Consider the following 26,753-nt stretch of genomic DNA (forward strand, 5'->3'; position numbering starts at 1 on the left):
ATTTCTGTTTTTTTTCTTAACTTTTGGCTTTTGTTACTGACAAATAATTACATATTTACACAAAGGTTCTGGCAACTTTATGTTTTGTTGTTTGAATAACTATCAGATTCTTGTGAGGTTAACAATAAAATCAAATAAATAAAATCTAACTTCAGTGACGTGCATTTCCACCTTCAAAAGCACATAAATTCTTGTTGAATAATGAAGACTGTACCATTCTGGTTTTGATCTCAATACCTTTCACACGATATGGTGAAAAGGTGGTAAATGCACTACTACCTGGACAAATCAAGGTATGCAAAAGTTTTGACGCACATTTCATGTTTTGCCTCCAAGGAGCCAGACTTTCTTGTATTTTTTAACGTGGTTTTGAGCAATAGTTCTGCAGGGGGGTTGCTGCTTTTTCACACATTTTCAGTCTTTAGTCATTCCCTTCAGTTGCTCCATTTACTGCTCACTGAAGCCTCATCAGAAATGGTCTTAGTGGAAGGATGGCTGTCAAGAAGCCATTCTTAAAGAAGGGAAGTGGCTGAGATGTGCCAAATTATACAAAAACTGGACTGAAAATCAGTGGCAGCGGGTGTTATGAAGTGATGAATCTAAATTTAAAATTCATGTCGGTGTAAGCCATTTGTAAAGGTGGCTGTAGGTGGAGGTGGAGGTTCTTTCATGGTTTGGACCTGCATTTCATCATTTGATGGAATTATGAATGCAGAAAAGTAAAAGTATGATTCGATTTTGATCCATCATGCAATGCCATCTACAAAATGCCTGACAGCAGTTTCAGTCATGGATTGGCCTCATCAGAACCCGGACCTCAACAGATACCAGAACAAAGGCAGACAAGATCCAAAGAAGACCAATGAATGTCCAATTAGTACCAGTTATGGAGCTGTTTTTCATACCATATGAATGGAGTGATCTTTTTCCTCCCAACAATATTTATTTCTATTATCTATTCATTTTGAAATTTCATGAAAGAAAACAGAATGATCGTGATGTAAAATTTAAAGCTGCACATGAACAGTGAAATAGAAACATGGTTTCTGATAAGAAAGGAAATGATACTACATCAACCTTAACCTACATCTTGCCAGTTGTCTGATATTGCAGAACTGTCACAGGTGGATCTAGAAAATTTTACATGGGGGGCAAACGAGGGTGAAGAGGTATACACGGGGTGGCAGATACCTCTTCATTAAAGTATGTGAAAATCCCTTATGTGTAAATGGAATCAACAATACATACACAAAAACACTTTAAAACTATTCATTGTATCATGATCTCTTCTTAGAAAACGAATATTTTTAGGTATAAATAAAACAAAAACATTTCCCCCAAATAAATACAAAACAAATACAGCAATAAAGGAATAAAAAAGACAACAAATGCAGGAAAAGGCTTAAATTACTGTTTTATCTAAATCAAATTTCATCTATTTCTTTTAGGAGAGCTTAAGCTTAAAATAGGGGGAAGGAGGGATAAATAAGGCTCTACAGCAGGGTGGGCAGTTGACCCCCTTCCCCCTCTGTAGTTCTGGAATAAGCTGTATGGCGTCACTGCAGCCTCGAGATTCTTGCATAATGTTACCTCTTGTTGGTTTTGGGGGGGTTATTTGTTCCTCCTTTAGGTCACGTGTGTGTGGGGTGGGTGGAGGGGGGCTGTTTTGCCCGTGTGTGTGAAGCAGATGGAGCTTGGTCTAATATTTTTCCTCTCCTAGACTCTGCTACTGTTCATTTTTCACTACGTTAGTCTCCAAATGCACCTACACTTGTTTACATTTACTCACACATATCATTGTGTGGCTTTTTCATGTACCGACTTTGTACTTTTGCACAGTGTTATTGCGATTTACAACAGCGGATGAAAACAACAGTAATGGTTCCCTGAATGCATCATCATGCAAACGCTGCAGTGATGGCTGAGTGACGTCACTCCTCCGTGGGAGAAATCTGATGCTGCAGGTCTTGCACGTGGTCTGTTGTTTACTTCTTCCAGGAACAGTGGAAGTGCAGCCAGAGAGGGGGAGGAGGGGGAGTCGGCAAAATTTTGAAACAGCTGTCCTGGATAGGGTTACCTTGGAGAGGGGGGAAAAAGACGCGCAGGCTGACGTTAACGTCGGGAAAATGTCGAACTGAATTCTCTGATGTTTCCATCTTCAGAGGCTCCGTAAACAGCGCGATACCTGAACTGTACGTATTTGTTTGGCGTCAGCATGCCGCTTTGCTCTCGCTCTTTGTTCTCCTCTCTGAGGTTCGTTAAAGTTCAAGCGTCCAAAGACCGTCAACAATACGGTTAAACCGAGTGTAGCTGTGAGCACGCCGTTAAACGCAAACAGCGCAAATGCTGGAATGATGAAAATGGTGAATTTGTTTTGCTAAAAGTTTGATTGGACTGAAAAAAGAGAAAAGAAAGGGGGACAAAAGTGTACACAAACATGCTGTTTTTTACGACAACAAGGGTTTAGGTCTCCAGTTTATGAGTTACGGGAAACATCTCCCGTTACATATAGACAAATCATTTACATTTCCTTACAATGGCGTTGTCTTTCTGTAAAAATACCCCAACAACTGGAATGCTTATGCTTTTCTTTATTCTCATTTTGTTTATGTGCTTATAATGAAGACTAGAATGTTTCAGCTTGGAAGTCTGCTGAGCCAGCTCCATCTCACCTCCAAAGCGTCAGAAGCTGCCCATGGCCAAATCCCAAAGCAGACACCGACAGTACCTGACTTTTTACAAAGCGTGATGTAAGTATTAGGTCAACTTAAACCTGCACTAAACTTAGTCGTACAGTTAGTGTGTGTCAAGTAAAGTACAGGGATACACTGGCAGTGGTAAACTCCCAGGGGCTAAATGGGGCTTAGAAATGATTGAAGTCCAGATTTGTCTTTTTCTTGATGCATCATATTAAAGGTGTAGCACCTGTACTCTAAGGAGCAGCGGAAGAGTCTACCCTTAAACTAGATCTTGGTCCCATGAGGTAAGAGTGTGGTGGAGAGGTGCTTTTCTACTTTATTTCAGCACAGAGCGCTTTATTGAGGCAGTAAAGTGAAGTGAGTTGCAATACAGTCCAAATCAGAAATTCTAAAAACTGTAAAGGAATTTTATTTTGCACAGCTTCCCTTTTTTGCAGCAATATAGAAGATTTGTGTTCATAAAACAATGAAATGAAATAAAATAAAATAAGATACTTTAAATTTAGGAGACAGAATGATTCTGTAACATCTGAGAAAAAGTGGCTGTGGTCCTGCCTACCATTTATAATCCGTTACAGGTAATACATCAACCAAACTCCCAGCTAGCAGTATTGTGGTCAATAAAGCCCATAATCTTTGTTTGGTTTTTTTGGTTAAGTTGGGTAGAGTTGTCCCTTATAACAATCTTTGCCTGTAATTACTGTTCCCCTACCCATCGCTGAAATCCATCCTCTGCCCATGCACTTCACTCTGAGCATTGCAGTGTCTTTCACCTCATTGTTCTTGTCCATCGCCTACAACCTCCAACCTCCAACCCTAACACTGGTGTCCACAACCTGTGATAGCACTCAACAGCATAATAGTGGAGATGGAGCAGCTTATGATGATCTAATATAACCTCTATCGGGGTAGCATTGGTGGAGTTTAAGGGCAAAATGATAATTTATCACTATTCTGTTTGCAGCTTGTGCCACTGTGCTCAAGTGGAATAACAAAAATATATATTTTTACCATTTACTTCCTCTGTAGGAAACTCACCGGGCTGAAAAAGGAATATGTTTTCTGTAATCTGCGTATCCCCGACCAGCTTCAGACAACCAAAGATGACATCAACCTTGTTATCCTTTCGGGTGAGTATCTGCTGAAGAAATGCATGGAATAATATGTGAAAATAATATACATATGACATAGGGATGTAAGATTTAGCATCTCCATCTAAATGTTTAAGATTATTTAAGCGGACAACAGTTTTTGTAATCGTCTATTTTGCTGCATGCTATGAATTAAAATGGCTTTAGGAAAGAATAAGTTATTTTCTAACAGTAACACTAATAGTATAAGACTAGTGATAAGGATTAATGTTTCTTGATCTCTTTGCTAAGGTCATGGGATCTTCTGCATAGATGTTAAACCCTGGAGAGGCACAGTGTCTGCTCACAACCAAAACTGGCATGTGCAAGTGAAAGAAGAGGACCAGAACTTTACCAATACCTGCATTGAGCAGATTGAAGATCCACTCAAAGCTATCATGGTAAAAAAAATTAAAAAAAAGACAAGTTTTATCTGAAATGTTGCAATGGCTCCATGAAAACCTAAATGTCAAACTGTCTGGCACACTTGAGTCCAAGGTCCAACCAATTGTCCAATACACTGTTTTCCTCCAAACTGTGGTCGGGTTAAGAGATTCTGAGTCACTATAACAATTTATATGGAAATTTTAAATACAGAAGTGCTTCCTAAACTTCCTAAGTGGGCACTCTTCATTTGAAAGGCCATAATTGTATTCACGGTTTGAGGAGGGTGGGGGTGGGAATGAAAGCAGGCAGGTGCCTAAACACAGCTGTCACCTTATGTGGCTGGGTCTGTTAGGAGTCATTCATTTCCATTTCTATAGATGCTCAAATTGGACTTGAAGCTTGACAGAACAGTTCAATGGCAAACACACACTGCAATATTGAAACGTGTTCTGCTTGAATTGGATCTATTAACTTCGTTAATCTACACAAAACACGACAAATTTGAGGTTACATAATTTCTCTAAATGGGCCCTCTTTGAAATTTAAAAGTACACATCTACATCGTGTGTGATTCAGGTCATTGCAGGAGGAATGTTGAGACATCCTGTGAATGTGAGCGCATGCTGAACTTGATGAGTTTCAGCATTGTTCACGTAAATACTGGAGCATTTAATAAGTTAATCGGCTGGCCTTTAAATGAGATAACTGCTGAACATTTTGCTACTTTACTCCAGGTGTTTTATGCAAAGTGGATATCAGTGTTGGATGAAACAAATCATCTTTTTAACCAAAACAATCCAGGTTTTTATTACTTAGATACTAATAAAGAAAATGAAATAATAAGTATCTACCTAATGTCTGTCTCTTAGACTAAAACAGCAAACTTATGCAGTCATTTGAAGAGGAGTGGAGTGTCTGTGCGCCAAAGTCTCTTCTTCCCCAGAATCATCTTCCTCTCACCAGATTGTGAACTGGATAAGGAGCTGAGGAAGAAGAGGGAGCTGGTCTCCCACAGCCAAATAGAGGACTTCCTCAAATCTTTCAAGGAGGGCTATATTGCCTGGATATCAGATGCGCTGACGCCCTCCTGGATCTCTGGTGAATATGCATTAACACTTCACTCAGTGTTCCAACACATTGCAAAAAGAACTGATCTATAATAACACGATATATGTCTGTTACTATGTCCTAAAACTTGTGAAAATATCCACTGCCGCCTAAAGTTCTGGTGGAATCAATCAGAAATTTACAGACACTCATCGTGGGCATGAATGTCATGGTAATTTGTACAGCATACATTTATCAATTTTTAATTTATTTAGGATTTTCTCTAATCCACACATGGCCAAAGTATCAATACAGGCCTAATATAAACATATACCCCCACTAATATTTGGTTAACTGTTCCTTAGCGAGTTCCACACCTTTGATAGCCATCAACAAGTGTCTTGCATAATTCTGCCTGGATATATGTTTAAATTGGTTGGTTTCTCCTGGCATGGACCCGACTTTCAAGCATGGTCTACAAATTTTTAATAAGGTTGAGGTTGGGACGTTGGGAGGGCCATTTCAGAAGCTAAATGTTAGCTTGCTTTATCCGTGTGTGTTTAGGATCACTGCAACTGATCAAGCCGAAGAAACTGGAGGTAATCCTACTCCTGTATTATTCCATCCACTTTGTGCAATACACGACTACCACTGGCAGCAAAACAGCCCTAGAGAGTGATGCCACCACCAACAGGATAGTGATGCTAGCATTCTAGCAATTTCTAATTCATGGCAGGCTTGGTGGTTCCTGAGTTAGTCCTGAGCATGGTAACCATTTTCTTCTCATTTGGCAAAGATGTCATACATTTGAATAACTTGTACTTTCATACAGTTGTTTGAGCTGATGGTCTTGGAATCTGCAGTTTACCAATTCCTCCAAGAGACCATCTCAACTTCTGTAACTTTATAGCGCTCCTTCTTAGATCTTCACTGAGTTCCTTCTCCATTGTTCTACGTGTTGATCAATCCAACGAGAGCTGTCAAACATATCCTTTTTATGAGAAAGAGAAACTTGGTTGGTCTTGGCCTTGTCAAGTTAAAAGACATCGTATAATTTTTAGCACTACTTATTAAAATATTGAAGTAAATGTATGTATAGATTTTAGCCTGTATTTATACTTTTGACCGTGTGTGGATTAGAGGCAATCCAAAATCAATTCACAATTGTGAACCCCTTGTTTTATGAAGATCTATGCTGTGCAATTATTCCAACCTGTAAACAGAACAGTTCAAAGAAATCATTTACGACCCAAATTACTATGACATTCATGGTGTTTTGTAAACTTCTGACTTAAATTTAGCAATAATTATGACTAAATAGGCAAAGGCTCATAAAAAGCCAGTTAAACTTGTGTTTTTCTTGACCTGCAGGTCATCTGTCGTACAGGCAGATGGAATCAGTGCGAGACGTCCTGAGGAGGGTGGGAACGTGGGATTTGGTGCGGCTGCACTGTGGCGAGCAGCTAAAAGGAGACTTCCAGAGCTGCCCGTATATCGCTCTCAACCGCCAGGAGACGGACACCCTCGAGTTTTCCAGTGTCAAGACCCTTTCTGCTGACTCGCTTTGGGCCCTGCTGGGACACGCTCCTCAGGTCAGTCCACTACTGTGGTTCTGATGAACCAGTCGCAAACATAAACGCCATTTGTAACTTGGGATCGAATGCTTTGTCCAAATGATAATGTGAAGCATCACGCTCATCATGAACCAGCAGGTGGCAGTAGCACTTTATGACTGCCTCCGTCAATTATCCCCTGTTGTTCTGGTAACTGGAAAAACACAGGTTTGATTTGTGCTGAAGACCCCCAAAACATGACACCAATTTCACAGTTATTTGAATGCAATTAGGATCATTTCTGTTTAGAAGTATGAGAAAATTACTGTATAAACACAGATAAAGTGATACAGTTTAGCAATTAAGATAAGAAAGTGAACCGTTTTTTCTTTTTTTTTCCACCACACCACAGAGAGCGGTCTAACTGAGTACAGTGTTCAGCATTTAGATATAAATTAATTTAAACTGTACTGACCAAACAAATGCTTTTTTCACAAAATGTAAATTGTTGAATTTGGTTCTTTCTTTTTTTTAAACCAGTTCGACCACCTACTCTTTCTCTCTCAGGTCATTTTAATGGACACCCTGGGTGTTATTGAAGCGTTAGGGCAGGTATTTTGTTTGCATCACAGTAATTTGAGCTGATTAAAATTGATTTTATGTTTTGGGTTAATAAGCAGATTTCATTCAGACTCGGTAAATGTTGCCTCTCGGGATGCGATTGGCAAATCTTAGCAGTCACTAAGATTTGCCAATGACCGAAAAAGGTGGTTTATATAGAAGTTAAATTGCAGTGATGATAGAACGTTAGATTCACACAAAAAAATGTTGTTTCGTTACATTTTTTTTCTTCCAAAAAGCAGGATCGAACCTTTAATTATTTTCACTTGGCAGTGGTGCCTCTTTTCTGCTTGTCAGTTAACTAAATGTTACCTCTTTAAAGACCAGTGAGTGCGACCCAGCTCAGCATCCATTACAGATTCACACCCACCCTCGAACACCCAGACACTCAGCCTGCGATGTCCATGCAAGCCTGCTCAGGCATTAGTTTGCCCCCACCACCACCCAGCACCCCAGACTGTATGTACTCTCCCCCCTCGCCTCCAGCTGCTGTGTATTTGATACATGACCCAGCAGTCATTAGACAGTCTCCAGTGGGCTCTTTTCTTGCCCAGGGGGACACAAAACATGACAAGAAAATATATTATTTTCAAAGAGATATTTGCAAATGGAGGCACAGTGATGCAAACCTCATCCTCATATTAAAAACAAAAAAAAAGGAAATTGGAGAATAGATGGTTAATATGCTTTTGTGAAATTGGTTTTATTTCTCTGATCGGTTTCTAGGTGTGTTGATGCAGTCCGCACCAGGGTAAATCGATTCTGGCCCTGAATTTGGACTTTAAATATTTGGAGGTTTTGCCCTTTTTAATTCACTGTGTCACCTACTTTGTCTTTAGGAGAGAAAAAAATGCTCTCTGCTCATGTGCAGCAGCTGCCAGGGGAAGTTTGGGGGGGCAGCAAAGAAACCTGATAGCTACCCCCATTTTCAGAGCCTACAAATAATGCATGCTTTTGATTTTTTTTTTTTTTTAACTTGTAAACACAGGCTAGAAGATCTCCAACATGACCTACGATTTCTCTCGGGCATCTGTTAGGTTGCATGAAGTGGCACCAGATGCATTCAGAAAGCTGCCGTGGAGGCAGTAGGTGTGTTTTCTGTGAGCGCAGGCAATTACTCTGCAGAGAATGGGATGTCTACATGCACCAAAGTGGAGAATGATTGAGTGGAGTGGCTGTAATTTATTAATTATGGTCTATATTCGTAGACCACGGTTCTGGCTTCATTCAATTTGTATGGATTGAGGGGTAATTACGGTGTGTGTGTGTGTGTGTGTGTGTGTCTATGTGTGTTAAGGAGAGAGAAAGAGCTGAAGATCTATTCATGTCATAATTTAAAGTGCAGGTTACTTGTGATATTCATCTTCATATTGTCCCCTCTTCTAATAAGGCCAGTTCATATAATGCAGTTTATTCAAGAGAAGACCCTGATTTAAAAAAAAAAAAAAAAAAAAAATTTCTGACTTGCAGTCAGCCTATACAGAGCATCTATTAATTGCAGAGCTGTGAAGCAACAGTTAAGTTCTTTTGAGCGTAACTTGACTACACAGCCCCTCCTAGCTGATTAATAGAGGCAAAGCCGGTAGGTGAAAATCTGCAAATTCACAGACAACATCTCGGCTAACGGAGAATGGTACAAATAATCAGATCTCTGTTGCCGGAGATACATCTCGTCTCCCTGACAGGCTACAGATTCCACACAAATGTAGCTTGTTAATTTAACTCCACCATGACATTCCTCTCCATTTGGCCATCTCCCAGGCTGCACGCGTCACGGGCCTGTAATGGACAGCTGGTGCACTTGGTGCTTAGCACAGAAAAGGCAGAGAGGGTAGACATCAACTGCTTTGTGTGATAATGAATGGAGGCACACAAAAGGCCAGGAGCAGGCCATTTACAAAGCCTGCAAATTCTGCTGTCTAAATAGATAATATTGTCAGCCACTGTGTCTTTTGGGGTTTCTTTTACTGTAGTGAAAAAAACAGCATTCACCCCTTTGAGGTAAATATATGCCTTCCCCATTACTCTTACTTTCAAATATTTATGATAATCATTAGAAACCATATTCTATGTGTTCTGTGTGAGCATGGTTATAACTCCACTTATCAAAGGATCTGTTTCACTAAAAGAAAAAAAAAGAAGAAAGAAGACAACTGTAGTTTTTTTTTCAGTTATGCAAAATTAAACAAAGCACACTTTAAAGTTGTGTCACCGAGACTACAATTTAGGCTCTAATTCCAGATTCATAGCTCACTTATTTCATTGCGTACCCAACAAGCCTGTAGGGACGCAGTGCGTAGGATGATATCTCCACTGTGGAAAAGTTTTCAAAGAAAAGTTTTTAGATTGAATTTTTTTTCTAGAAAGAAAGATCTATTAGTTGCATTGCATTTCCCAGCAGAGATGAAAATTATGTGGACACTACCATGATGTTCAGATTTCTGTAATTGGAGGATCGCTCTCGAAAGGAAACTGGAATTGGAAATAATTCGCGCCAAAGAGCGTGTAGGAAGCTACGGAGGAAAAATAACTGTGCAATTACGCATGAGAAGAGTGCTGCAGAATCACAAGTGTCTGTAATGAACTAGTGAAGACACCGGCACTTATACAGTGGAAGGCAATGATAAAAGCTGCCTTGTAATAGCATGTGATTAAACTTAGTAAAAAAAAGAAAAAAAAAATCTATTTTTTCACTCGAGCACCGAACCGCAGTGAAGAGTCCCGTGGAGAGATTCTGCATCTGTCAGTTTGAAGATGACTCAATGTGTTTCCTCCAAATTCATCACCCAGCATGCAGTTCCAGTCATTTTAGAGGGTTCTTCAAGTGCTCTTTTGTTAATTTAGTTAAACATGAAACGTTAAAGTTCATGTTTTACACATTCCTACTTAACACAGGTGGAGTTTGGGTTTCACTAAATTTGAATACATGTTTAAGATTAAGCTCCAAGCCATTATTATTCATTAGCAAATAATTTCCGTGAATGTGGAATGAGCAGGGGGTTTGCAGGGCACTGTGGGTAATAATATCTGCTCTACTGCATGCATATATATATAAAATATTGTTAATTTGTATACTTTGTCTAGAAAATACAGCGCGTGCATTAATAGGGTTTTGTAATATGGTTGCAGTAACAGGATTTTCTTTTTAAATATGTTAGCACCATTAATATGAAGTTCCATGCAGTGAACTGTATTTCAGGGTGATTCTTCACTCAGTTCAAATATCCGAATGTTCAGCTATGTAAAATGTTCAATTGAACATTTTCAACATTCAAATGTTGAATTGAAAGCATAAAAAATATTGTATAGGTACATTTTAAATAATTAGAAGATCGAAAGTCTGTCTTTGATTCTTTTGCAAGATAAATAAAGAATTAGAACGAATTTTTTTCTCTTTTTTGTGCAGTTTTACAATTAAACAACAACAAAAATAAAGTGTTTTGAAATGAAAATCATTAACTATGTCCCTTACTATATGATTCTGTGATCACCACGGAAAGTCAGAAACCATTATTGAATTGTTGCACAATCCTTTGTCATAGCACATTTAATAAGACCATGTAAGCTTCATAGATAACTTTTTTTTTTCCAGTTGATGATTCTGTGACATTATCTAATTTGGCATTAAATGCTGGTTTTAGTATTTAAAAGAAACTTTTCTGTGGTCATTGGCCAACATGTTCATTTTTATCTCTGTAGGCTCAGTTATTTGTTTTATGGATTCAGGATATTAGAGTGATCCCCGCAGCATAGGTGCTAAGATATGATCAATAGGGATTCATGAATAATGAAGAGGCCGAGTGGAGCAGAGGCACTTAATTACAGCTTCGAAAGCCATTCTCGTTAATTGAGGAGAATAAAGGTGCTGAAGTGGCTTAAACGGCAAAAACTGTAATTTTTTTAAATTATTAAAAAAAAAATTTTTGTCACCACTCTTTTTTTAAATTACAGCAAGCCTCTACCTGAAAGCCAGATGGATCCAAGTTCTCACCTTTGTTTTCAAATAGATACATTTGTATTTTATATTTAGTTTATTTTTGTTCTCAGGCTTTCTTTGACCATTTGTGAGCAGACTCTCATTCTTTTAATGTAAATGCTAATATGCTGCATATCCAGACAGTGTGTGACTGCTGTGCACTGCAGATACAGTATATAATTGACAGCCCTGCCATCTGTTACAGTTATGTGAAATTATGGATAAACTAGTTAACAGACACTTTGGCCCATTGTCTGTTGTTTTGATAATCACCCTTAATAACGGACGGCATCAATATGGTCTTTAAACCTGATTTGGGAGTTAATGGAGTCAGATGGGGGCAGTCAGTGTATGCTCTGGGGGTAATGCTGTTAGAGATGTTCGTAAAGAGCAAATTAAATCAGTCATAGATTGTGCCCTCTCAAGTCAGCCAGACAACCAGACCTATTGAGGAGAAAAAGGAGGGGGATTCATATTTTAACCTCCCGCAGAAAATGCACTTATGTGGATGGAAATACAGTCAGAGCTGGGTGACTGCATGCAAATGGTTATTGCCCAGCCTAATGGCTTCCTGTTAGCTGAGGCAGGTTGGAAGGGGAGTCATATCTAATCGGAACTTAACCGGGCATTTTTTAAAAATATATATAATTTATTTATTTCTTTTTGTGGCCTCAGACGAGCACTGTTATTAACATGGACAGAAATGTCACCACCTCTATCTTAATGGATAGAAACTCGTGATATGATTCAGTACGTTACTCAAGATAACATTGGTATCACAGTACAGCCATTCCAAGATTCATATAAATGAAAGGAAAAAAAAACAAAATACAGAATTTAAATGTTTAAATTAATTGATATTCACTTTATGTCTCTAGCTCTCTGATTTGCTCTGATATGTTTCATGGTATAGATTCAACAAGATGCTGGAAACATTCCTCAGATGTTTTGATCCATATTGAAATGATAGCAGCACACAGTTGCTGCAGATTTTTCTGGTTGCACAACTATGATGCAAATCTTCTGTTCCACCATATCCCAAAGGTGCTCTATTGGACAAAGGTCTGGTGACTGTGCAGGCCCTTAGAGTTCAGTGAACTCACTGTAATGTTCAAGAAACTAGTTTGGGAGAGGTTTGTGACATGGTGCATTATCATTATGGAAGAAGTAACCATCAGAAGATGGGTCAGGAACAGTACTCGAGTAAGATGTGCCATTTAAATGATGCTCAGTTGATACTATGGGCTCAAAAAGGTATTCTCAAAAGAATATCCCCCAACCCATTATACTGCCATTGTCAGCCTGAATTGTAGATGGACTAATGCTTTCATTTTGCCAAATTCTAGCCCTCTATTCAAAGCTCTCTTTCCTGGCGGTTCATGTCCCGCTCATGAAGGATCTGGTGTTTTGTCTTCTGGTGTGACATTCGCAGCCTTCATTTTTGATTCGGTCCATCCAGAAAATCCATCCTTTTTTTGGTCTTCCTCTTGGCCTGTTACCGGTCTAATCGTTGGGCTGTTTTAGCGATGGAGTTCTCATCACTAGGGACAACGTGGCCATACCATCGGCGCCTCGACTCTCGCATCTTGTCCGTGATCGTTCACTCATTCATCACTAACATTTTTCCAATCTTCTACTGCCCAGTTTTGGTGAGCCTTTGCAAACGGTAGCCTCAGTTTCCTGTCCTTAACTGATAGGAGTGACACCAGGTTGTGGTCTTCTGCTACTCTTACCCATTAGCTTTGAGGTTTTAAATGTTGTGTCATTAGAGATGGTCTTCTACGTGCTTTGATTGTAACAAGTGGTTATATGGCAGTCTGGCCATTCTCCCCTGATGTCTGGTATCAACACAGCCATTCCTGATGCCCGTTTTGACCATTTGCAGGTTATCTTGACCATGTCTACATGCTTAAATGCATTGCTGTAGTGTGACTGGCTAATTAGCTGTTTGCATTAATAAGCAGTTTAACAGGTGAATTTAACTCAGTGGGTGAATGTATTGTAGAGATCGAGATTGGACTCAGAATATGGGATGCTGTTTACATTTCTTTTTTTTTCTTCTTTTTTTTAATATCTTGTAACCTCAAAAAATTAGCAGGTAAAAACAAAATCTATTATATATTAAATTAGAATAAAGCTGGCTTATTTAATTTAGCCCCTTCTATGGGGGGAAAAACACTTTTGGCTGATTGTTAATCAGATTCTGTTTTGTGTCATAATGGAAAACCATTGAGTCAGATCATCAAGATCATGACTTGAGTTGAATCAAATTACCGCTGGTAGTCACTCACTCAACAGATTGTTAATATATTCATCTTCTGAGCCAAACCACACAGTGCTTACCTAATTGCCTTGCAAACCATTTTTGGTCCATTTCCATGACATTTGGCCCATCGACAAAGAGGTTTGGTGCACCAAAGGTGTGTTACTCAGTGCCCCCCCCCCCTCCCCCCTCTGTCCGTGTCTAGTGAGACACGAAGTGGAACAAAGAGCCCGTCGTCTGAAGCTGGTGTGGCTTTACGCTCACTCAGAGTTCACCTGAAACACTGCACCATGGCTCCAGGTAACAGCCTCTGCTGACTGATACACCGCTGGGATTCTTTGACTTTATCAGGGGAAGAATCTGAACTTTGTGAATGGCAATACATGCAGGTGGTGACATGTCCCTACCCAATTACACAGTTCCTCGGATTTGTCATACCTGTCAGACCTTAATGACCAGTAAATACATTTATACAGAAATAATTCTGTAGTCACAATTAAACATCATTGATTCATGTTGGTTTTATTAGCAGAAGTGATTTAGGATGCCTGAACGGTCTTTAAAAGAACTAGCTCTGAATCTGTACCGTGGAGATCCCTGCAGATGGGAGATAAGGAAACCACTGGAGATGTCTATCAGCAATTTGCATGGAGAAGTTTTCAGAGAATGAGTTGTCTTGTTGAGTATAAGAGGTTAAAAGGTGAACAGTGAACCAGACATAGGATTTATGACTAGTAGCAGACGGTAAATAAGAAGAATGAGTTTGTCTTGTTGAAATGTGAGGAGTGATGTCATTCACATGGCTTCTGCGACACTGAAAGTGAGAGGGAGATCAGGGTAGACACCGTTAGGTGAGCTCTCAGCCCTTTGTGTGACACCCAGCCTTAGCCCCAAGGGTCTTGTTCTTTCCATGAAATGCACCATTTTGGCCTGCTGGTGCTTGAAGTAGCGATGGTTCTCTTACAATTGTGAACAAATCACAGAAAAACCTAATACCTAATTTTAGTGACTTTAAAGTGTTCGTTTTGGCTTATTGGAGAGTGTGTCGCCGTGACACGTTGCAATACATCTTAAGTGTCGGATAGAGATTGCACTTTAAATGACATTTTGGTTTCTATCAGCAGCTACTTTACTTTTTTTTTCTTCTGCTGCAAGTCAGATACAGCATGATCTTTTACTCTTTAACACACCCTCTCATTCACTTGAGGGATAACATGCAGTGACAGTTCCTGTACCTGGCACGCGGTCCGTGCTGAGCAACATCTGGCAGGCAGCTTGTCTAGACCACACAGAAACTTGATGATGCCGCAGAAATGGACGATGATGAATTTAAATGGCTGTAAATTAAATTTGACACAATTCATCTCTACGCTAACATTCTCAGACAGGATTTATGTAAACTCCAAAGCAACCACGGGCAGCAAATTAGCATGGTTGTTACTGTAAATATGTTTCTTAATATAATTTGCAGGATTGTTCTGCGGCGGGTTTTATAGCTTCCCTGCTTCTGTGTGGGTTTTATATTGTCTGCCTCTTGTGCATTACAAGTATGGAAGTACTCAACTTTGGCTCCATTAAATTAGCTAATTGCTGATTATGAACTATTGCGCTGCGCTGTGATTTGTTAGAATAATTCCTTTCTGATGTCTTTGTCTCGGTTTGTGTGCCTCTCTGCCACCAGCTGTCATTAAGCTATTTTTTCATGTATCCCAAATTAATAGACACTCACTCACTCTGAAGTGTCTGATGCTATTGTAGCAGAAGCCACGTGGCATTTGGCCAAGGCTGCAATATAAGACGCAATTGTTTAGCTTTTTTTCATCTTTATCCCTGTTTTAATGCACAGTAATAAGTAAGTAAATGCTGGAAAGATGTGTGTCTGAAATCGCAGTGGCCTTTGTTGTAGATAATTAGGTTAGCAGCAAGAGTGTGCAGGTGTTGAGGGTGTACTGTGTGCTCATGTTGTGTTATCGACTTGCTCATATTCGTAGGCTGTCAGGGGTGTCGCACTTTCCATCAGCCCCAAAGCTCACCAACCTCTTCACTATTAAAATGATCACTTTCAATAGCAGACAAAGGAAAGAGGGAACATATCTAGTGCAGGGTATTTTCCCCACCTCTAATGCTTATCTGCCTTTTGATGTCGGCGTAATAAAAGGCCTATTGGGCTTTCACAATGACCTGCAAAATGGACAAGGGCCGATATACTGGGCTCTGACTGTCGCTACCATTAACTAAAAGGCCCAGACATTATGGAGAGCCGGGGATGAAAGTACATGGAAAAAAAAATAATAATTGAAAAATTGCCTAATGCTAAAGTGAAAGAAAATGGAACTGTGAAAAGGCACTGTAATATTCTGTTATCCCCGGTAAATGCAGCCAAACAAGAGATGCAGCAAGGCATTCTTTTTGAAATGGATGTGGTTCAATTACCTGCATGTCTAAATCTAGTTAAGGCTTCCATTGTCGGGCTCGAAACATAACAGGCAGTTTTTGTAGTGTTAAAGCGTATTATGCCCTACAACCTACATAGAATCAAGAGAGGTATGACTCCATTCAAGATGCGGAGGGAATTAAAATTCACAGTGAGACCGAGGTTAATTTATTATTTAGTCTGTTTCGGGCTACCGTTTGGATCACTGTTCTAACAGAGTTCGAGCTCAATATTCGAACAAGCTTGAAAAGAACGTTTCTAAATATGTTTTAAGGAGTATTGAAAGATTAGCATCCAATAGAAGCAGAATCTGGTTTGTTTTACTGTGTAAAACAGTTGACCTAATTCAGACTAGACTAGGCCACGTAGATGGGCATTATATTGATGAACAAAACTAGCAGACTGGCAAATATTTTACTAGTTTTACCTTTTCTTATATAATTTATTATTTCTTTGATATTATGTATTATTTATATATTCAGTTATAAGACACACAAAACCTAACCTGTAAACCTTGAGTTTGATGTTTAAGTAAATGCCTTAATGTTGGTGTTGTCTGTGATAATCTAAAAAAAAGAAAAACATGTGCCTTTACCCTGTAATTTTAAAAAAAGATAGTAATATAGTGCATGTATTGTTTTGTTTGGTCAATAATTTAATATCCCAGTTGTAATACACATTGTACACATCTTACCTGAAATGTACCTGTCCACACATCAGTTAACCTCAAACTGCTGACTTCATAGTAAATAAGTGAACGTCTATATTTAAATCTGTTCTGTATATAATACATGAATAATTAACAACTACAAAAAATGTCAAATTAAAAATACAGTTTTACAATTTATAACATTTTAAAATTTACATGGGGTCATTGGTCTTGGTGGTCGTCAGGAACGCCTTCTACTTTACCATAATTAATCATCATCTGTTGAGCTATATGTCTGTGATATCCAAGAACTTTATTTCTAATTCCACATTCCATATTTAGAGGTAAGTCAGATACAGATTTCAGTATTATAATAAATCTTTAAAAAAAAAAAAACATAGATGGTAATAATCACTGTATGCGTTTCAGTGTTGGCGCAAGGTTTCATTCAGATTGGCCCAGCAGTTAAGGATGGGGTGCATACAGATATATATATGCATACGCTACAATTATTTTAGTAAGGTTTACATATTATAAATTGATTCTATAGTGTTGTGGTTTACACATTCAATTGCCAGGGAGCAAACAAGGAGCAGGTGAAAGTACCTTCATTCAACATTGTTATAAACTGATACAGTGATTACAAAAGAAACTGTAGATTTTCCAGCCATGAAAAACATCATTACCTGAAGTACTACTTTAGTAAGTTGCAGGTGTGATGCATTTAAATATATACCAGTACCTTCTACTTCAGTTTTATAGAGAGCTTAAAAGACAACAGCTGAAAAACCTAATTCAAAATGCAATTCACTGCATCAGTAACTTAAAATCCAACAGTGGAACAGACTTTCTTTCTGAGTTATATGTTGTAGATGGTGTTGGAAATTCAGTTAATCTGGAAGTGACTTTATGATCCGGCTGTATACAAATTCATATAGTTATCATGTAGATCATATTGATGTCTAAAAAAAACTTCCAAGTATAGTTCTATTTTTGTCCTATTATTCCTTAGAATACCCACGAAGGATAATAGATTACCAAATCTAGACTTCTGGGTAAAGTTGACCTCAAGGTAAACAAAGATGTTTAATTTGTACACCAATAAAAGAAGTCCTTCTTTACACCAGGCAGAATGAGTATTATTCAACGAATTTTCAATTTATTTCTCTCTTTGGCACTTTGCAGGTAACCGTTAAAATGTATAAGCGTGGATCTAACAGCTGGCTGGGGAAATCCCTGAATGCCACCACCACCATCCCCTCCAACACCTCTGTGATCTTCAGGATCAGCGGCGAAGAATCAGATGCTAAAATCCCAGCAAACGCCATTCACAGCATCACGCTCAGCATATGACTGTGTGGAGATAATACAAACAGGATCGCCATCGCAACATGGCACTGAAGAAGCAAGGGGAAGAAAAATTGCTTACTTGTGTGTAGCATTTTTTAAAAACTGAGTGCATTTTAACATGCAGCATTTGTACTTTGCAATATTGTAGGACTTCCAGATGTTTTTATGTGCGCATTTATTGGGGGAAAAAAGGAAAAAGAAAAAAGGTCCCATTTGCCAATTTCCCTGATTCTCCTTAGTGACAATATTATGTTAATGTAGATGGTTTCAGACAATTAGCACGATTAGCTTTCTCTTGTTTTGAATTTCTAGAGCTGGCCCACACTTTACACTAGCCATTAATTAATCATTATGCAAGCTGATTGTGTCACACCGATTTAGGACTGAAGTGTTTAATGTGTTAATTGTGGCGGTTAAAAACCGGTGGCCTCTGGCACGTCGAGGGCCGAGGATGTAACTGCCTCTGTGGGTTTAATGGGAAGTTATTTACGGTCTGTTTAGACAGTGGAACTGTAAGGTGCTTTATTAATATGCTCCACCGCACGGAGGAGATGATAACTATTCAAGAGCACACAGGCACAGCAACCAGCACCATTCATAACTGTGTCTGAGTCACTTTCCATCAGTTGCCCAGGCTTCCACAGCTGCGCTAACAGCTAGCAATTGCATTTACTGGGCCTGGCAGTGGTCATAATGAAGTTATTCCCAACAGGATATCAGTGCCTTTAGCTAACAGCTCTCTCTGTTGATGGTATCTTTCTGTATGGCATGTCTACCTGAAACATCATTACACTGTACTCAAGCTACTCACTTTTTCAAATGTCTGTTTACTGGTTTACCTGAGGGGCAGATCATCTGTAGTTTTAAAGCCATCACTGAGTTGTTTACATTGGTTGCTGCACATTTTTGAGACTGGTTGTTTTGTGGTTTGAGTCAACATTGCTTGAAATTATAGGTGTTTTCATGAATTTATTGCCTATACATATTTAAACCTACATAGTCCTCAGGAACTGTTTTCTCCAAAGCACTTGACAAACAATATTTGCAATATCAGATGGTCTGGTATGGGAAGGACTTCAAGGAAATTACTATGTGGATATCTGATAAGTGGTGGGTGCATCCACGTTTTACTGTAATTTCATTATACATTGAACCATGCTTCTCAGTTGATTTATTCAGGCATGTTTGCTTGATTCATTGGTGTGTGGGGTTTTTTGGCCATTGAGTTATCAAGTGTTATCAAATGTTTGTACCACGTGTTGTTGTAATAAAGAGATGTGATTATTGGTTGGTTCAGTTAGTTATTTATACCATTTTTGGACTGAAGTGGCCTCAACCATCTCAGTCCTATTTTTTTTTTGTTGTTGTTTGTTTGTTTTATTTCTGTAGTGTCGTTATTGAATCATCTTAGGATACAGCAGAATAACAGGAATGGTTTGGAATCAGCCGATGCAGCTCTATCTCTGTAGTTCTTAGATGTTTTGCTGCAGCATTTTGGTTTAAATTCTGGTGTTTTGTAATGTTCCTAATCATCCAAAAGTAACAAATGCATATTAGTGTCTCATAACAATTATACACTCCACAGCCACTTTTTTGGAGGTATCTGATCAACTTGGCTAAGAGTTGTCCACCAATTTGAATGTCAGTGTATCGATCACTGACAGCTCTAGTCTGCATGCCAAAGTGTCCTTGGGCAAGATACTGAACCCCAAGTTGCCCCCAGTGTATTTATTCACTGTATGTGCATGTGAATGCTAGAATGCACTTACGCATAGGTACAACTCCTGCATTAATTTTTAGTGGAAAATGCTTTGAGTATACTGAGAAGCAAGGTGCCAAATCTAATAAGCCAATCACATGGCAACCACTCTATTCATGTAACTAGGACAACCTGCTGAAGTTCAATCGAGCATTTGAAAAAGTTTTGTTCATGCCAGATGTCAGAGAATGGACTACTTCGAGCTAATAGAAAGGCAACAGTCAACTCAAATAACCACTCATTACAACAACAAGGCGTGAAGAGGAGGAACTCTGAACACAAAACACACTGAACTTTGTATCAGATGAGCTACCAGAGCACACCAGGTGCTACTTTTGTCAGCTAAAAACAGGAAACCGAAGCTACAAATCACAATTGCTCACCAAAATTGGATTTTTGCTTTGGCATAAACAACACAGATGGCTCACGGATCCATCCTGCCTTGTATCGAAGTTATGCTGCTGCTCATATACAATTGCTCGTATAATGGTTTAATGAAGTCTTCTTGGCCCACTTTGGCTCCTTTAGTACAAATTGTGCTTTTTTTTTTTTTTAAATGCTACAGCCTACTTATCTTCTAATTGTTGCTTCCAGAAGATTAATGTACCATATCATAGGGCTGTGCGATATGACCAAAATCTCATATCCCGATATAAGAATTCTATCGTCCCGATAACGATATAAATCACAAAAATGTAACATTTTCTGTAAATTCTGTGAATCTCGGGCAGCTCTTCTTGCGGGAAGTGTTTCCAGCTGCGTGTCATGTAGCTGGAGTCGAGTGTTTTAACCGATGCATGAAACTATACATTTTTAGACATAAGTTGTAAAGGCCGCCGTTTTCTTTGTGAGTATTTATTACACAGGGTGCTGCGGGGAAACGCCTGTTCTAACGTTTGAGTCTAAGGTTTATTTTTTAGCACCTGGCGGCTCTTTTTTACTTCTCATCCGTAAATAATCTGCTCTTTCACGCGATTCAGTTTATTTTGAAAAGTCTCAACAGGATCTTGAGCTTTATTGTGAAAGGTTTATGTGGAACATAAACAAGCGGACACGCGATGCTGTTATCGCCGTTGTTGCTAACCACAACGCATAAAAACAGATGCTTGTCCTCTGTAGTGTGGTTATATAAAATATAAGAGAAAGAGAGAACTTTAAGAAATTAATATAGCCACTACAGTGACCATCAAAACGATGAAAAAATATTGCCGTAAACAGTTTATTTTGCGACACCACGAAACAAACGATAGCGTAAAATGAAACGATAGACGTTTTTATATCGTCATATATGTTGTTATATCGAACAGCCCTACCATATCATAAAGCTCAAAATATTTCAAAGTGGTTTCTTGAAGATGATGATGAATTCACTGTTCTCAGATGACAGTTACCTGATCTCTTAAACCAAATGCTCCAGATACAATTACTTCAATTATGTATGAATTTAGAATCATAGGGTGTTCAGACCTTAGTGGGCTCAAGATGCCTTTGAGGTGTGACATTTGATCAGGACTCGGATAAACATAAAAAACAGTGTTTTTTAATAACATTTTAATAACACATTTGTATAGTGAACATTTGGGGTTTTATATTTTTATTCATATTATATTCATGTTCTGTTTCCTTTAACGACAATATGTTTCACTGTCTGTATATAATTGTGTGATAAATGGGTGTCATAGGCAGGATTAAGATAGGAAGTCAAATCTGAGGTTGACTCAGTCGTCTAAACCTATTTCATGATTGTTGGTCACTTTCACCATTGCTGTTACTTTGCTATGATGGACTCGTGACATAAATAATTTGAAACTGTTTTTCAAATATTTAAGAAGTAAAAGTGAGGTTTGCTGAAAGACTTGGATAAAAAGTAGGGTTTTTAGGTAGATGTTTTTACTTATATTTAATATTGTACCTAATTGCTTCCCTAAAGCTATAAGGTATCTGTAATAGTGAACCCCATATACAAAGTCATTTGTCACTACTGGGCCACAAGGTTTCTTCAAAGCCTTATTAGTGAGATGGAGGGCATCCATCAACAGCTTACCCTGCTCTTTGAAAGCATGCAGCATGTCTCCAGCACAGTAAAAGACTGGAGATTAGGAATGGATGGCTGGCCACAGGGACAAAGAAAAGTCTGTTGGACAGCGCTGTGGTGACTGGGAGGGGAGGCTGAGCGGAAATGGACATGGAGATCAGACCAGAACATAGTGTGACAATGTAACAAGGTAAACTGATCCAGGCTGTAATTCCTCTAAAAAACTGAATCAATGAGGGTTCTGTTAAAATGGAAATTCTCCAGGATATCGAGTTTAGGTGAATCTGGAAGTACATAATCAGCTGTAAATTTACAGCTGTCCCTTGCTGTAGCTGTACGAATATGTCTGGTAACCTGCGGATGGGTGTTCTGAACATCTCATTGAACCAGAACATTCATGAATTGAACCTATCGCTTGAACCTACAGGTGTCCAACTTTGACCTCTCGTCATTCAATATGGTCCCAAGGGTGGCCAGGTCAGGTAGCTGGTTTGACATTTTCTTTGTACAAGACATGGAACTCTTGCAACTTAGAGATGAAGGACTAATCCCTCTCAAATAACAGCGAACGAGCCACTGTCTCAGCCACAACCATTGTGTTTCTATACCACAGTAACTGTACTCACATAGGTCAGTCAGTACTTGAGGACTTAACTGTTTTTCCTCTCCAAAATGTTTGCTGCACTCCCTTTCACCTGCAGTTTCCCACTAGAATGTCAGCACTGCGCAAATCCAACAAACAGTTTGACCCCATTATGTGAGCGGCACATCTTCTGTGATGTTGCTGCTTCAGCTCGACTAGCTCAAAGGTTCTGATCAGACCCAGGTCAATGCACTCTTTTTAACTGTAATATTTTCTGAGATGCAAGCCTGTTTCATCTGTAGAGGGCCCTAGAGATGAAATTGTGTTGTACTCAGAGCCTAACCCTACGTGATAACCCTGTGGTTTACTGTAAGTAGGGAAATGGGTAGGAATAACTCCTGGCTCTGGTTGTGCCCTAACATAAACACTCTGAACATCAAAATGCCTGAAATTGCCAGTGAATTTGTATTCAGCAGTTAACAATTCTCGACTTTACTCTGCATCTCTTATCTACCTGTAATTACAGCGGCAATTTTGGTCTCGGTTTTGACACTTTAATGTATCCTGAACTCAAAAAAACTGGCAAAATCTTACACAATCACCAGAACAGGTCAGGTCACCCAAATTTGAAAATGCTGCTTTTCTTACTTAAATCTGGCATGTGTCCATTTTTGAGTTATCAGCCACATGGGATTTGGCTAAATTCAGTGTAATTAGTGTAAAAGCTAATTCAATCTGTTAATGGAAAGGTGTTATGAAAATAGGTGGGGTGGGGGAATCCATATATTTTGAGAAATTTCACAAAAACAAAACAGATCAGAAACCCTACAAATATTAATCGAACTATTGCAAAAGCATTACCAATGTGTAAAATGGACAAACATTACAGAGTACTGTGTGCTACTACTAAGATATCATAGTAGATAAGTAAAACCCTGTACCAGTTCAGTTAAATTAAATTTTATTTGTGTAGCGCCAAGTTGTGACAACAGTCGCACATTGAAAGACCCTCCAAAATTAGAAAGAAACCATTAGACAGCGCTCTATGATGAAGTACTTAAAAGTGAAAGTGGGAAGGAAAAACGCACTGTTGGTACTTTCGTACTTTCGTACCAACAGTTATTCCAGATTTTATGGTAATGGATCTTACAGACCAAAAAGCTTACATCCATCCATAAACTCACGCAACAAGCGCAGCTAAAAATCAATGGATACATATTTTACTCTCCAGTAAACATATTTCGCTCTTTATACTAAAGAAATAATGGGGCCAGGATTTGTGAAGATGTAGAAAAATGAATAAGGAACAAAATTCTGCTTCCCAAAACTAAAAAAGAAACAATCGAAAGAGGTAAATCAGTTATGAATCATTGATTGAACTGACAGCTCAGAGATGTGGGTGACAAGAGGGTTGAAAAAGGCTTACAAGCAAACCACTGCTATACTTTAAAGTGTTGTGATGTAATTTTATTGCATGTGTGAATAGTAAATGCTTAAAATACTCACGTATAGCACAGTATCCATGAGGAAATCAAAAAATCATGAGCTGGGAATAATCCTGAAAAATATCAGCAAAAGCAAATAGTAGATATTCCCCCTGAGAACTTTCTTGGCATCTGTATTTTTATAAAACTGATGTATGAGAGGGTTAAGAGTGCTTAAGAGAATAATGTACTGGTGTAACACAGCGAAAAATCTTTGAATGCATTTTACTGCAGCATAAAGTGTAATTTTGGTGAAAATACAACTGCAAGCTACATTTTACAGGCTTTTATACAACTACTACAATGTGATGATAAAAGGAGACGAGCCGCCCCTCTAATGCCCACCAACCCCTATTCTGTCACCACTACTTTGCTGAACAGCAATAAAGCTTTCAGAGTGTGAAAGCAGCAGGACTCGTAAGAGATTAAACATTTTCCCGCCTCTTGCGGATGTTCGAAATTAAGTGTCATCGAAATTCTATTAAATGTTCAATTTAATGTTTAGTTTTTAACACATTTCAGTGTCCAAAAAAAAAAAAGAAAAGAAAAGAAAAGAGGAAAGAATCAAACAGTTGTGTATTTATGAATAAATAAATAAATGGCCACGCAGGCAGGAAGAGACAGGAGGCTGCAGAAATTAGCCGGTTTTGAAACAACTTTCAAAAGCACCACACTTGAACGAACCTACAGGATAACAAAAGACATACAGGAGTGAATAAAATAAAGCTTCCTTGCCAATTACTGTTGCGAATGCGGCCACGGTGGGGCTTTTTGTGCTTCACACAAGCAGTCTTTTCTCCCCTTATCCCCGGCTATTGAGAGGGATACATTAGCCTGGCAGGATGGATGTGGTGGAGAGGAGCAGAGCAGAGAGTTCGCAGTCATACAGCTCACTTCACGCCCGGTATTACAGATCTCTTATGATTTCACTCACAGTGCTCGCACACGATGTGATTTTTCCAAGTTTTTTTCTGCTTCCTAAGACTTCCACACAAATCTGCTCACTGTGCTCTTTTATCTTAAACATTTGGGTACAAAAGAGATTTTAGTCTTGGAAGTCAGTCTACTTCATTAAAACACGGACATTTAAATGTTGCTGAAAAACTGTAACCTAAACAAGTAAACCGCTTCGACACTGATATGCTTTATTATGCTGAATATGCTTTATTTTATTTATTTATTTTGTCGCAATCATACCTCTGGACCACCTCAGCTCTTTATTATTTATGACAATTCCAGCAGGCTCTTCAGAGTCACAGTTATGTGTGAGTAAATGCTGGGTTAATGCTGCGGATAACAGCATCCATCATGCGGTTTCATTAGCACTGTCCTCTGACCCCTTCCACATAATGTTGTGAAATGTGTCAGGTGCCAGATTATGGGGAGGCATGACGATCAATACAGAAATAAGAGAGACGCGTGCGATGTTTCTGGCCCGGCTGCAGAATAAACCTTCATCCAGCATTCTGCCGCCTGTCACAAATCTGAAAAACAAATGCACTTGCCCACGGCAAGAGCCATCAATAATAATATAATGTGTGGACAATGATGAATTAGAGCCAGACTTCTCATTGCATTGCTGTTCTACACACAGAAACATTACTGGATGAATGAATTGATCTCTGTGTTCACATTAGTTTGCTTAATCTGTATTTGAGTCGATGGGACAACATACTGTTTCACTTCACCGAATTCAGAAAAGTTTATCATGTCCAATAATCAAAAGCTGTTTATGAAAGCATCTCCTTTTTGTCTCATTGATTAGGCAGCATAATGCACCGCAATCACTAATCACTCAGACAAAATGCACTTAGAAAATGACAAATGTATTTTATATTCAATAACATCGATTTTTCCCCCCTTGCTTAGGTAACAGGTTGGAGCTTAAACAGAGGGGCAATCAAATGTATTTCTCTATAACAATTACCGACGCTAACTTTGGACAAAGAACATGTTTAAAATAGGTCGTTGTGTTTAAACAAAGATGTTGTAGTAACAGTTCAAATTCCCTTCAGTTTTTGTCACTGAACTGCTTGGGATCTGGGATGTTGCAGTATGATCACATCAACAGTTGCTGCAGATTTGTTGGCTGCACATCTGTGATGCGAATCTTTCGTTCCACCACATCCCGGTGGTGCTCTCTCTTCATGTTTAAGAAATAACTCTGAGATGATTCGACCAGAACTTTTTTCTAATGTTCTGTTGTCCAATTTGGTGAACCCGTGTGTATTTTAGCCTCGGTTTCCATTTGGTTGCTGCTTCAAGGTATAACATGCTTTGGGTTCAGAGATGCTCTTCTGCATACTTCTTCATACTTCATACCTCTAACCTCTGGCATCAACAAGGCATTCCCTAGAGATGGTTTAGGGGAAAAATCTCAGTAGATCAACTGTTTCTGAAATACTCAGACCAGGCCATCTGGCACCAACAACCATGCCATGTTCAAAGTTTCTTAAATCATCGTTTTTCCCTAATGATGCTTGTTTTCAACTTCAGCAGGTTGTTTGGCCATGTTCGCATGCCTAATGCACTGAGTCATTGCCATGGGATTGGCTGATTAGATTTTTGACATAATGAGCAGTTGAACAATTGAACAGGTGTAACTAACAAAGTGGCATTTGAGTGCATATTATTAGTATTATACTATTTAGCATCAGTACTGCCAAATATCGTAGTATAACTTGTAGTTTTTAAACAATACTATGGTCAACCTACATAAACGTCCACAGGTCCTTGTATAAACTAGTCAATATTACTGAATACAAAGAAAGCTAATACCAGAA

At 38.8% G+C, this 26,753-nt stretch overlaps 1 protein-coding gene across 2 annotated transcripts; it reads left to right on the top strand.

The window, feature by feature from the left end:
- Positions 1-1,700: 1,700 nt before the first annotated feature.
- LOC146381444 (uncharacterized) lies at positions 1,701-19,395 on the top strand. 2 transcript variants are annotated; one of them, XM_084937482.1, is made up of 7 exons: positions 1,701-2,192; positions 2,631-2,750; positions 3,729-3,829; positions 4,082-4,230; positions 5,086-5,314; positions 6,635-6,855; positions 17,945-19,395. In XM_084937482.1, the coding sequence occupies exons 2-7, from the start codon at positions 2,632-2,634 to the stop codon at positions 18,110-18,112; spliced, it is 987 nt and encodes a 328-aa protein (XP_084793608.1). In that variant the 5' UTR covers positions 1,701-2,192; position 2,631; the 3' UTR covers positions 18,113-19,395. The 2 variants fall into 2 exon arrangements, with proteins under 2 accessions (XP_084793608.1, XP_084793607.1); XM_084937481.1 differs by having other exon boundaries at positions 1,703-2,192; positions 2,626-2,750.
- The last annotated feature ends 7,358 nt before the right edge of the window (positions 19,396-26,753 follow it).

The sequence above is a fragment of the Perissodus microlepis genome, chromosome 8 (assembly GCF_051167445.1).
Source record: "Perissodus microlepis isolate ML-2025 ecotype Zambia chromosome 8, ASM5116744v1, whole genome shotgun sequence".
NCBI lineage: Eukaryota > Metazoa > Chordata > Actinopteri > Cichliformes > Cichlidae > Perissodus > Perissodus microlepis.